The 14,410-nt window shown below is 40.2% G+C and overlaps 1 protein-coding gene across 1 annotated transcript in view; it reads left to right on the top strand.

Annotated features, from left to right (window-relative positions):
* LOC110454634 (cytoplasmic dynein 1 heavy chain 1-like) overlaps positions 1-14,410 on the top strand; it is a 68,769-nt gene that overhangs the window by 42,625 nt on the left and 11,734 nt on the right. The window contains 16 exon segments of the mRNA XM_021504254.1: positions 430-645; positions 882-1,020; positions 1,233-1,333; positions 1,483-1,667; positions 2,301-2,370; positions 2,613-2,759; positions 3,082-3,232; positions 3,495-3,748; positions 4,346-4,477; positions 4,749-4,843; positions 5,327-5,429; positions 5,598-5,669; positions 9,526-9,601; positions 9,739-9,899; positions 10,264-10,375; positions 11,368-11,552. Of these exon segments, the coding sequence (XP_021359929.1) occupies positions 430-645; positions 882-1,020; positions 1,233-1,333; positions 1,483-1,667; positions 2,301-2,370; positions 2,613-2,759; positions 3,082-3,232; positions 3,495-3,748; positions 4,346-4,477; positions 4,749-4,843; positions 5,327-5,429; positions 5,598-5,669; positions 9,526-9,601; positions 9,739-9,899; positions 10,264-10,375; positions 11,368-11,552 (2,199 nt within the window).

The raw sequence follows: 14,410 nt of genomic DNA, 5'->3' as shown, positions 1-14,410 counted from the left end.
GTGACAGATATTTTGTGGTATAAGGTATATCAGAGAACGGTGACAGATATTTTGTGGTATAGGGTATATCAGAGAACGGTGACAGATATTTTGTGGTATAGGGTATATCGGAGAATGGTGACAGATATTTTGTGGTATAGCGTATATCGGAGAACGGTGACAGATATTTTGTGGTATAGCGTATATCAGAGAACGGTGACAGATATTTTGTGGTATAGCATATATCAGAGAACGGTGACAGATATTTTGTGGTATAGCGTATATCAGAGAACGGTGACAGATATTTTGTGGTAATGAGTATATCAGAGAACGGTGACAGATATTTTGTGGTATAGAGTATATCAGAGAACGGAGCATTCAGTGAAGGTTTTGTCCACCTGGTTTTGGTAGCAAAGTTAATTAACCTTTCATTATTATGTGATGTAACAGCTAAACTACGCAGACATCCTGAAGAAAGTAGAGCCACTGAGGAATGAGTTACAAGGACTGGAGGACCAAGCTGAGGAAAACCGACTCAAAGGTGACGAGGTCAACAAGCTTATTGGTGAGCTTGAGCGCAGCATTGCCAAGTACAAGGAAGAGTATGCTGTCCTCATCTCTCAGGCTCAGGCCATCAAGTCTTCCCTGTCCTCTGTACAGGCCAAGGTCAGTAGGTCAAGGTCTCTGGTCAGTCTTATGTAACAGGTGACCTATGTTTGGTCTTGTGTAAATGGTTGCTCAGTGTAAAATATTGTGTAAAGGGTTACTCTTTGTGGAAGATTGTGTAAACGGTTACTCAGTGTAAAATATTGTGTAAAAGGTTACTCTTTGTGGAAGATTGTGTAAACGGTTACTCAGTGTTGAATATTGTGTGATGGGGTTTGTTTTATTTATCGTTGTAGGTGGAGAGAAGCGTTGCCTTACTCGACAGTCTTGGAAACGAGAAACAGCGTTGGGAGGCCGGTAGTGAGACCTTCAAGAGTCAGATGGCCACTATTATTGGTGACGTACTACTGTCTTCTGCTTTCATGGCCTATGCTGGTGAGTCAACTTAAACAGATCATGTTTATGGTGTCATTTGTGTGCACATACAGATAATGTTAACTTGGCTACATACCCTTGCTTTAAGTATCCTCCAGAAACCTAGAAAATGAATGAAAACATTCCTTAACTCTTACTGGACTGTGGCTTTTTACCCCTGTATTGATGCAAATGTATAGTTTCTGTTATTTGTACATGTTGCTGTTTTGTAGGTTACTTTGACCAGCAGATGAGGAGGAATCTATTTACCAGCTGGTCATCCCACCTCCAACAGGCACACATCCAGTTCAGGTCAGATCTGGCTCGAGTGGAGGTAAGTGGCCTGTGTTATATGAAAGTCTAGTATGCCAACTACCTGACGTTTAATAGGAATCATCTTAATGTAATATGCTGACAATTTGACTAAATGATCACACCTAACCTTGTTGTTGTTTTACTGACTGGGAGTTGTTTTGTTTACAGTACCTGTGTAATGCTGATGAGAGACTGAGGTGGCAGGCGAATACCTTGCCAGCCGATGACTTGTGCGCAGAGAACGCCATCATGCTGAAGCGATTTAACCGTTACCCACTCATCATTGACCCGTCTGGTCAAGCCACAGAGTTTATCATGAATGAATACAAGGACAAGAAAGTCACTAAGACCAGGTAGGTCAACCAATTGGTCAGTGTTACTCATAACAAGTAGGAGAGTGTGAACTTGACCAGGAAGGTCAAATACCCCTAGTGTCCAGTGATCAGTGTAATGACTATCTTATAGGTGAATTGACCTGATTAGGAAGCTTGAACCCAACCAGTGTCCTATAGTCCACTTGTGTGCTTTCGGTAACAACTGACATTGAGATAGTTTACTTAATCTAACATTATAACAAAATATCAGCGGCTTTTCACAATTCATACCACTTTTTACTCAAAAATGTGTGGTGTTATTTCAGATAAAAGAAATTGAAGCAACAATGATCTTTCAAAGTTTTTTCTACATTATCAAGTAGAAGACTGTCATATATTTTAAAAAGGTGCAAGTAGTAAATTTTCTTAAAATCAAATCTGTAGTTTCTGGAGATGACTCAGAGATGACTTAAATGAAGGAAGAACTGCAGAAATCAATTGGATATTTTGTTCATGCCCTAAAAACTGGAATATCAAACAAATTTGGTTAAAGCTAAGAAGGTCACACAGGCAGGAATATATCATTACAGAATATGTTGGCGGAGTGACAAATACTTTCTTTTACTAGTGTTAATTGGTATTTTATTTATTCTCAATTTTGGTTTATTTCAGTTTCCTAGATGATGCCTTTAGGAAGAACCTGGAGAGTGCACTCAGGTTTGGTAACCCATTGCTTGTTCAGGTAAATATTTTTCTGCTCAAGTTTGGTGAATATGATTTTTTTTTTTTAAAGTTTTAAGATTCTATAGTTCTGTGCAATGATAAAAATAATTAATATATCTTTTTATATCTAAGCAAAGTTTTTTGATCCACCAAGTCTAAAGAATTCCTCAAATAAACAGAAATGAATGGGGAGCTTTGCCATCAGATGATATGTTATACTTTGTGATCTGTTAAAACATACTACCATTGGTTCCAATACAGGATGTGGAGAGCTATGACCCTATCCTGAACCCCGTTCTGAACCGTGAGCTGCGGAGGACAGGTGGGCGTGTCCTCATAACCCTAGGGGACCAGGACATTGATTTGTCACCATCCTTCACCATCTTCCTCTCCACTCGGGATCCCAATGTAAGTAGTAGTACTTTCTTCGTAGACCAACAAACGAGGGACTTTTTTTTATAATTGACACCTCATATAGAGTGAAAAGAAAATAAAAAAATTGGAAACAAGTGTACGTTAATTTGACTAGACTAAGATTAATTTGATGGTTATGGCGGCTCTATTATTACAGTTGGTTGGTTGTTATGGTTGGTTGTTATGGTTGGTTGTTACGGTTGGTTGTTACGGTTGGTTGTTATGGTTGGTTGTTATGGTTGGTTGTTGTGGTTGGTTGTTACGGTTGGTTGTTACGGTTGATGACAAGTGGTTCAAATGCTGGTTTACACCACAGGTGGATTTCTCTCCTGACCTTTGCTCTCGAGTAACCTTTGTGAACTTCACGGTAACCAGGGGCAGTCTACAGGATCAATGCCTGAACCAGGTGTTGAAAGCAGAAAGGCCTGATGTGGATGCCAAGAGGTCGGACTTGCTCAAGTTACAGGGTCAGTAGATGTAAAGTATCAGTACAGTGTGAGAAATCAATATTATTTAGTAGAAAAAGTAAGCACGATGATGTTAATACCTGTTTCCATATACTAAAAGCCATGGTAAATGTATTTATTTTGGCAATACTTAACATATAATGTGTATACTATTTCTAGTCATATATCAAATTTAGAATGCCTAGTTCGAGGGTTGGTCTGATGGATCAGATATGTTCAGATTTTGAGATTTTAGTTTCAAATATAAATTTTTCCTCACCAGGTGAATTCCAACTGCGTCTCCGACAACTGGAGAAATCTCTTCTGGGAGCCCTGAATGAGTCTAAAGGCCGTATCCTTGACAACGACAGCATCATCACTCACCTAGAGACTCTGAAGACTGAGGCAGCAGAGGTGGCTAAGAAAGTGGAGGAGACGGACATTGTGATGGCCGAGGTTGAGGCTGTGTCACAGGAGTATGTGCCCCTGGCCATGTCCTGTAGTGGTATCTACTTCGCTCTAGAGGGACTTCAACAGGTAGCTTCATGCAACTCACAACTTCAGATATAACCCCATACTCTCCAAACACTCTGCAATATAAACATGGTTGGTCTCCATGTTGAGACCCAAATTCTTTCTATATATATGTGTATCGGTCATCTGTTGCTCTGCTCATTTATGGTTGTGTCTTCACCAAACTTTGTGCGAGTGTGAAGTACTTTAATCCAAGTTTGTGTTCAGTGCACTCAGGCTTAGGTCAAGGTTACTATCACTGAAATATAGGTTTTTGTCCTGGCATTAGAAAGCTTATTTATGAAAGAGTGAAGTACTTTGATATTTCAGGGGAGTTTGTGTTTGTACACTCAAGGTCAAGGCCAAAAATATTACATTACGTCAGGAGAAGCTATGCTCCCTTCCTCAATCTTTTTATTTGTAATTTAATTTAATCTGACTAATTGAATATTATGCAGTCATGCAGAATTAGATAGATTAACAGTTATGTTCAGTATAATGCAGTAATGAGGAGTTATATATGAGCAGAGCAACAGTCATGTTTAATTTGTGAAAAACTAAATTGAAATGATTTGTGTTGAAGGTCCACTTCCTGTAACCTTTTACCCCTTGTGCTTTCAGGTCCACTTCCTGTACCAGTACTCACTGCAGTTCTTCCTGGAGATTTTCCACTCTGTACTAAGCAGTGACAATCTGAGGGGAATGAAGGAGTACAATGCTCGCCTCTCTTCGATCACAAACAACATCTTCACGGTCAGTTCTCGGTCCACAAAACTTCACTAAACAGATTTACAATTTCACATCCTGATTAACCACAGTTATCACAGGATCTAGTTTAACATCACACCGTTCTCTGTCCTCAGTTCACATTCATGCCACAAAACATAACTTGGCAAGTTTATGGCATCATGAAACATCACTGTATTCCCACATCAGAGTAAAATTTAATATGCTTTCTCTTTCATATAAATGTTATGCAATAAAGACATGATCTTGTAACAAGTTTTATCATTCTGTGTAACAGGAGACGTTTGGGAGAGTTGGGCGTGGCATGCTCTACCAAGACAGGATCACATTCGCCATACAGATGTGTAGGATCTTCCTCAAGGGACTCAAAGGGTCAGATGTTTATCTTGTTTTCTTTATCCTCACATATTCCTTTGAATTCATTTTCAGTGTACTTTCAAAACATTTGTAAACCATCCTTTAAAGTTGTTTTTATAATTTCCACTGTGTCTGTTTCTGGACAATATGTCGAGTGTGAACAAACATTTACTTAACCTAACCTATATATGTCAAGATCAGTAAGCTTCAAATTATTGAAAAGTCTTGTAAATGAGCTTGTTTGAGAACCCAGTAAGTTAGATTACTATATAGTGAGAACACCTATAGATTAGGAGTGATGTTAGGTGTATTTTATGTCCTAACCATGTACCTTGGTTTGTGTTGTAGTGAGAACACCTATAGATTAGGAGTGATGTTAGGTGTATTTTATGTCCTAACCATGTACCTTGGTTTGTGTTGTAGTGAGAACACCTATAGATAAGGAGTGATGTTAGGTGTACTTAATGTCCTAACCATGTACCTTGGTTTGTGTTGTAGTGAGAACACCTATGAAGATGAGTTCAACTATTTCCTGAGAAATCAAGAAGCTGTGTTAACAGAAAAACCTGTGTCAACCATCCAGGGCCTCACTGCACAACAGGTTAGTGTAGCTATAGCATTTAAAACACTGTAAATGATAAAAACAAACAGGGTCATTATAGGATAGGAGGACATGATCATGTAAATGTATGTTTGGATCTGTAATAATTAAATGATGTGCTAGAGGAAAACAGTGGACATTAGTTTTGTTGAACATTTTGTTTTACAGCAAGCCTCCATGTTGCGACTGTCTAAGGTGAGGGCCTTCAAGTCCCTGGAGCAGGAAGTTAAAGGAAATGGTGTAAGTTACCAACTTATTAGTCATGTAATCTTGAGTAATGTGTATAAGTCATTAGATGTTAAAATATCATTGATGTTTTTTTTGCATCCTAATTAATTATGTACACAAGAAATCTGATCTTCAGACTTTTAATTTATTTATATATATATTGCCTAAAACAAAAGGAGCTGTGCTTCACAGGGATCCTAGTACATATCTGAGATTTGTGTTTAAAAAAACAAACTTATTTGCATTAAAACTTTAAAACTATGACATCTTTCCACATATGTAATTGTGAGCCTCATTATTCTAGCCACCAGTATCCAAATAGTTTTAATACCAAGTCAGCACTAACCCAGTGGTTCCATTACCCAGTCAGCACTAACCCAGTGGTTCCAATACCCAGTCAGCACTAACCCAGTGGTTACAATACCCAGTCAGCACTAACCCAGTGGTTCTAATAACCAGTCAGCACTAACCCAGTGGTTACAATACCCAGTCAGCACTAACCCAGTTGTTCTAATACCCAGTCACCACTTACCCAGTGGTTACAATGCCAAGTCAGCACTAACCCAGTGGTTCTAATAACCAGTCAGCACTAACCCAGTGGTTCCAATACCCAGTCAGCACTAACCCAGTGGTTACAATACCTAGTCACCACTTACCCAGTGGTTACAATACCTAGCCACCACTTAACCTAGCCATCACTTACCCAGTGGTTACAATACCTAGTCACCCCTTACCCAGTGGTTACAATACCTAGCCACCACTTAACCTAGCCATCACTTACCCAGTGGTTACAATACCTAGTCACCCCTTACCCAGTGGTTACAATACCTAGTCACCACTTACCAAGTGGTTAAAATACCGAGTCACCACTTACCCAGTGGTTACAATACCTAGTCACCACTTACCCAGTGGTTACAATACCTAGTCACCACTTACCCAGTGGTTACAATACCTAGTCACCACTTACCCAGTGGTTACAATACCTAGTCACCACTTACCCAGTGGTTACAATACCTAGTCACCACTTACCCAGTGGTTACAATACCTAGTCACCACTTACCCAGTGGTTACAATACCTAGTCACCACTTACCCAGTGGTTACAATACCTAGTCACCACTTACCCAGTGGTTACAATACCTAGTCACCACTTACCCAGTGGTTACAATACCTAGTCACCACTTACCCAGTGGTTACAATACCTAGTCACCACTTACCCAGTGGTTACAATACCTAGTCACCACTTACCCAGTGGTTACAATACCTAGTCACCACTTACCCAGTGGTTACAATACCTAGTCACCACTTACCCAGTGGTTACAATACCTAGTCACCACTTACCCAGTGGTTACAATACCTAGTCACCACTTACCCAGTGGTTACAATACCTAGTCACCACTTACCCAGTGGTTACAATACCTAGTCACCACTTACCCAGTGGTTACAATACCTAGTCACCACTTACCCAGTGGTTACAATACCTAGTCACCACTTACCCAGTGGTTACAATACCTAGTCACCACTTACCCAGTGGTTACAATACCTAGTCACCACTTACCCAGTGGTTACAATACCTAGTCACCACTTACCCAGTGGTTACAATACCTAGTCACCACTTACCCAGTGGTTACAATACCTAGTCACCACTTACCCAGTGGTTACAATACCTAGTCACCACTTACCCAGTGGTTACAATACCTAGTCACCACTTACCCAGTGGTTACAATACCTAGTCACCACTTACCCAGTGGTTACAATACCTAGTCACCACTTACCCAGTGGTTACAATACCTAGTCACCACTTACCCAGTGGTTACAATACCTAGTCACCACTTACCCAGTGGTTACAATACCTAGTCACCACTTACCCAGTGGTTACAATACCTAGTCACCACTTACCCAGTGGTTACAATACCTAGTCACCACTTACCCAGTGGTTACAATACCTAGTCACCACTTACCCAGTGGTTACAATACCTAGTCACCACTTACCCAGTGGTTACAATACCTAGTCACCACTTACCCAGTGGTTACAATACCTAGTCACCACTTACCCAGTGGTTACAATACCTAGTCACCACTTACCCAGTGGTTACAATACCTAGTCACCACTTACCCAGTGGTTACAATACCTAGTCACCACTTACCCAGTGGTTACAATACCTAGTCACCACTTACCCAGTGGTTACAATACCTAGTCACCACTTACCCAGTGGTTACAATACCTAGTCACCACTTACCCAGTGGTTACAATACCTAGTCACCACTTACCCAGTGGTTACAATACCTAGTCACCACTTACCCAGTGGTTACAATACCTAGTCACCACTTACCCAGTGGTTACAATACCCAGTCAGCACTAACCCAGTGGTTACAATACCCAGTCAGCACTAACCCAGTGGTTACAATACCAAGTCAGAACTAACCCAGTGGTTACAATACCTAGTCACCACTTACCCAGTGGTTACAATACCCAGTCAGCACTAACCCAGTGGTTACAATACCCAGTCAGCACTAACCCAGTGGTTACAATACCAAGTCAGAACTAACCCAGTGGTTACAATACCTAGTCACCACTTACCCAGTGGTTACAATACCCAGTCAGCACTAACCCAGTGGTTACAATACCCAGTCAGCACTAACCCAGTGGTTACAATACCAAGTCAGAACTAACCCAGTGGTTCCAATACCTAGTCACCACTTACCCAGTGGTTACAATACCCAGTCAGCACTAACCCAGTGGTTACAATACCAAGTCAGAACTAACCCAGTGGTTCCAATACCTAGTCACCACTTACCCAGTGGTTACAATACCCAGTCAGCAGTAACCCAGTGGATACAATACCAAGTCAACAATTACCCAGTGGTTACAATACCTAGTCACCACTTACCCAGTGATTACAATACCTAGCCACCATTTACCCAGTGGTTACAATACCTAGCCACCACTTACCCAGTGGTTACAATATTAAGTCACCGCTAACCCAGTGGTTGCAATACCTAGTCACCGTTGCCCCCGTGGTTACAATACCTAGTCCCCACTTACCCAGTGGTTACAATACCCAGTCAGCACTAACGCAGTGGTTACAATACCAAGTCAGAACTAACCCAGTGGGTACAATACCTAGTCACCACGTACCCAGTGGATACAATACTTAGACACCACTTACCCAGTGGTTCCAATACCCAGTCAGCACTAACGCAGTGGTTACAATACCAAGTCAGAACTAACCCAGTGGTTCCAATCCCTAGTCACCACTTACCCAGAGGTTACAATACCTAGTCACCAATTACCCAGTGGTTACAATACCGAGTCACCACTTACCCAGTGCTTACAATACCTAGCCACCATTTTCCCAGTGGTTACAATACCCAGTCAGCACTTACCCAGTGGTTACAATACCTAGTCACCACTTACCCAGTGGTGCTGTAATTCAGCCACCACTAACCCAGTGATTATAAAACCTAGTCACCACTACTTCCCCTGTGGTTTTATAAACCAATGCAACTAACACGAAGCCAGTGGTTCTACAATCCAGTCACCACTTACCTAATGGTTCCAATATCCATTCGCCATTAACCCAGTGATTCTAATATTCTGCCATCACTTATCACTAACCAAGTGGTTCCACAACCTAGCTACCACTAATTAATTTGTCTGCTTGCAGCTATGTCTGAGGGACAAATTCATGTTTTTTATTTAAAACTGTCTAACTCATAAAATGATTCCAATATGCAACCAAATACTTGATATTGTTTCATTGGCAAAATGTATATCAGCTTGGTATTAAAGTCCTTAGAATATTTTGTGTTTAAAGTGTATGGTTTGAGATGAATTGCTGTGTTGATAGACCTGAACATTTGTTATAGGAATTCCATGCCTGGCTGGAGAGTAACACCCCAGAGGTGAATATTCCGACACTGTGGGACGACAGCAGACCTCTCAGTGAGTTATTCTTGTCTAGTAGTCTCCAGCCCATTTCTGAACATCTGACTTTGGTCCAGAATATAGACTTAAAAAACATGCAAAACAGTTCATTGTAGACTTCAGATCTAACGCATCTGTTATACCCTCCTCCACAGGTCCTATTGGGAAGGCAGTCCATGGACTTCTGGCAATCCAGGCATTCCGACCAGACAGACTGATTGCTATGTCTCGTGTGTTTGTTGAGAAAGTACTCACTTCCAACTTCATGCACTGTGCTGAGAAGGAACTCAATCTGGCAGAGATTGTCGAACAGGAGGTAGGAACTAGAGTGTGGACCATCAGTAGTTATAGCGCTTGTCTTTTCAAAAGGAACATTATCTGCCCCTGATGTTATAGAACTATATTTATGTACACAATACCTACCCCAGACATTGTATTATATCAGTGTGTAGAACATTAATTGCCCTTGATATTATAGTGCTATGTTAACAAATAGAGTTATCTGCCGGTGATGTGAAGTTCAGCTTTCCTCTTCAAATCATTTGCTTTTGATGTTGATTTAATTCCTCTGTTAAGTTAGGGTGAGTTCTATATTTACAGAGTATGGTTAATGAAGTGGACGTAAAACCTATCAATCAATCAATGTTCCTCTATAAAGTTGTCTGCTCCTGATATTGTAGATAAAGGCCAGTACGCCTGTCCTCATGTGTTCTGTGCCGGGATACGATGCAAGTGGGCGTGTAGATGACTTGGCCACAGAGCTCAGCAAGCAGATCACCTCTATTGCCATGGGTAGGTTTAGAAAAAGATATTTCGTGTCTCTAACAACCATCTACTGTAAAAGCATAATATTTCGTTGGGGATTTAATTTCATTTATTTCGTTGGGGATTTAGTTTTATTTATTTGTTTACGACAATAACATTAAATTTGGATCGATTTCCGTCACCATGCTGTCAGGACGGTCGCCCCGTTTTTGACACTTTTTCAAAGGAAACGACAGGGAAATAAACTTCTAATGTAATCGAGAAACTATTGCTTAAATGATTGAAAACACACATCTTCCTTCTGGAGTAATATTTTCATTGAAATCGGCATGATTTTCTCAAATTATGTGTCAAGGTAACCTTGAATATTTATGAAATGCATGCTCGTTGTCTCATCAGAGTGTGTGTTATAAACTGTCAGTAGGCCTAATTATTTCCATTTTAGATAGCTCTAAACTACCACACATGTTTGTTTAGACTTAATCATATGACCATCCAGCGATGGATTGTTTTCCACTGACTGGGGTGAAGCGATGTGTGAAAAATTCACCTGGAGTGGACAGGTGCATAATCACCTCGGTCGATGTAGGCTACGGTTAGCCGGACCTATTGTCTTATTATCCAGGTGTCAAAAAAAAAAAATGTGTTAAAAAATGTGATTCCACGAAATATAATCCCTACGAATTTGTCCAATAACAAAAACAACGAAATTTAACTCCAACGAAAATATATGCTTTTACAGTATTATTTTAATTATGAAACACAAAAATATGTGTTCTGTTTCAATAATTCCAAAATAATTTTGTATAATTAAAAGCATACTTTGATAAGTGCAGAACTCTGTAATATCGAAAAACTCAATTTCTCTCATTTTCAGGAATTAAATTTCTAGTGAAAAGTTCTTTTCCTAAAATTTTGGTCATGCTCCAAACTTTTTAAGTTGAAACAAAGTATCCAGACCAATAAAGTTGCACAACACTGAATGCTACATCTGATGAGTTTTTGTTTCTGACCAATAGGATCAGCAGAGGGCTTCACACTGGCAGAGAAAGTTATCAACTCTTCCAGCAAGTCTGGGCGTTGGGTGATGCTGAAGAACGTGCACCTGGCCCCCTCATGGCTCGTACAACTGGAGAAAAAGCTCCATAACCTCACCCCACACCCAAACTTCAGACTGTTTCTTACCATGGAGATTAATCCCAAGGTATTAATTGTAATCTTATATGTAGTGGATCAAAATGAGTTTTTTAAAAGTTGTACATTTTGTGTCATTCAGCTGATCAGTCTAATGAAAGGATCCTATGTATGTGAAGTACTCTGGTCCATGTTGATCAGTCTAATGAAAGGTTCCTATGTATGTGAAGTACTCTGGTCCATGTTGATCAGTCTAATGAAAGGATCCTATGTATGTGAAGTACTCTGGTCCATGTTGATCAGTCTAATGAAAGGATCCTATGTATGTGAAGTACCCTGGTCCATGTTGATCAGTCTAATGAAAGGATCCTATGTATGTGAAGTACTCTGGTCCATGTTGATCAGTCTAATGAAAGGATCCTATGTATGTGAAGTACTCTGGTCCATGTTGATCAGTCTAATGAAAGGATCCTATGTATGTGAAGTACTCTGGTCCATGTTGATCAGTCTAATGAAAGGATCCTATGTATGTGAAGTACTCTGGTCCATGTTGATCAGTCTAATGAAAGGATCCTATGTATGTGAAGTACTCTGGTCCATGTTGATCAGTCTAATGAAAGGATCCTATGTATGTGAAGTACTCTGGTCCATGTTGATCAGTCTAATGAAAGGATCCTATGTATGTGAAGTACTCTGGTCCATGTTGATCAGTCTAATGAAAGGATCCTATGTATGTGAAGTACTCTGGTCCATGTTGATCAGTCTAATGAAAGGATCCTATGTATGTGAAGTACTCTGGTCCATGTTGATCAGTCTAATGAAAGGATCCTATGTATGTGAAGTACTCTGGTCCATGTTGATCAGTCTAATGAAAGGATCCTATGTATGTGAAGTACTCTGGTCCATGTTGATCAGTCTAATGAAAGGATCCTATGTATGTGAAGTACTCTGGTCCATGTTGATCAGTCTAATGAAAGGATCCTATGTATGTGAAGTACTCTGGTCCATGTTGATCAGTCTAATGAAAGGATCCTATGTATGTGAAGTACTCTGGTCCATGTTGATCAGTCTAATGAAAGGATCCTATGTATGTGAAGTACTCTGGTCCATGTTGATCAGTCTAATGAAAGGATCCTATGTATGTGAAGTACTCTGGTCCATGTTGATCAGTCTAATGAAAGGATCCTATGTATGTGAAGTACTCTGGTCCATGTTGATCAGTCTAATGAAAGGATCCTATGTATGTGAAGTACTCTGGTCCATGTTGATCAGTCTAATGAAAGGATCCTATGTATGTGAAGTACTCTGGTCCATGTTGATCAGTCTAATGAAAGGATCCTATGTATGTGAAGTACTCTGGTCCATGTTGATCAGTCTAATGAAAGGATCCTATGTATGTGAAGTACTCTGGTCCATGTTGATCAGTCTAATGAAAGGATCCTATGTATGTGAAGTACTCTGGTCCATGTTGATCAGTCTAATGAAAGGATCCTATGTATGTGAAGTACTCTGGTCCATGTTGATCAGTCTAATGAAAGGATCCTATGTATGTGAAGTACTCTGGTCCATGTTGATCAGTCTAATGAAAGGATCCTATGTATGTGAAGTACTCTGGTCCATGTTGATCAGTCTAATGAAAGGATCCTATGTATGTGAAGTACTCTGGTCCATGTTGATCAGTCTAATGAAAGGATCCTATGTATGTGAAGTACTCTGGTCCATGTTGATCAGTCTAATGAAAGGATCCTATGTATGTGAAGTACTCTGGTCCATGTTGATCAGTCTAATGAAAGGATCCTATGTATGTGAAGTACTCTGGTCCATGTTGATCAGTCTAATGAAAGGATCCTATGTATGTGAAGTACTCTGGTCCATGTTGATCAGTCTAATGAAAGGATCCTATGTATGTGAAGTACTCTGGTCCATGTTGATCAGTCTAATGAAAGGATCCTATGTATGTGAAGTACTCTGGTCCATGTTGATCAGTCTAATGAAAGGATCCTATGTATGTGAAGTACTCTGGTCCATGTTGATCAGTCTAATGAAAGGATCCTATGTATGTGAAGTACTCTGGTCCACGTTGATCAGTCTAATGAAAGGATCCTATGTATGTGAAGTACTCTGGTCCATGTTGCTCAGTCTAATGAAAGGATCCTATGTATGTGGAGTACTCTGGTCCACGTTGATCAGTCTAATGAAAGGGTCCTATGTATGTAAAGTACTTTGGTCCATGTTGATCAGTCTAATGAAAGGATCCTATGAATGTGAAGTACCCTGGTCCACGTTGATCAGTCTAATCAAAGGATCCTATGTATGTGAAGTACTCTGGTCCAAGTGGATCAGTCTAATGAAAGGATCCTATGTATGTGAAGTTCCCTGGTCCATGTTGATCAGTCTAATGAAAGGATCCTATGAATGTGAAGTACTCTGGTCCATGTTGCTCAGTCTAATGAAAGGATCCTATGTATGTGGAGTAAGTACTCTGGTTTACGTTGATCAGTCTAATGAAAGGATCCTATGTAGGTGAAGTACTCTGGTCCATGTTGCTCAGTCTAATGAAAGGATCCTATGTATGTGGAGTACTCTGGTCCACGTTGATCAGTCTAATGAACGGATCCTATGTACGTGAAGTACTCTGGTCCATGTTGCTCAGTCTAATGAAAGGAGCCTATGTATGTGGAGTACTCTGGTCCACGTTGATCAGACTAATGAAAGGGTCCTATGTATGTAAAGTACTTTGGTCCATGATGATCAGTCTAATGAAAGGATCCTATGTATGTGGAGTACTCTGGTCCACGTTGATCAGACTAATGAAAGGGTCCTATGTATGTAAAGTACTTTGGTCCATGATGATCAGTCTAATGAAAGGATCCTATGTATGTGGAGTACTCTGGTCCATGTTGATCAGTCTAATGAAAGGGTCCTATG

The sequence above is a fragment of the Mizuhopecten yessoensis genome, unplaced genomic scaffold (genome assembly GCF_002113885.1).
Source record: "Mizuhopecten yessoensis strain PY_sf001 unplaced genomic scaffold, ASM211388v2 scaffold7987, whole genome shotgun sequence".
NCBI lineage: Eukaryota > Metazoa > Mollusca > Bivalvia > Pectinida > Pectinidae > Mizuhopecten > Mizuhopecten yessoensis.
The sequence above is the reverse complement of the archived record's forward strand: the minus strand, read 5'-3'. Positions and strand labels throughout refer to the sequence as shown.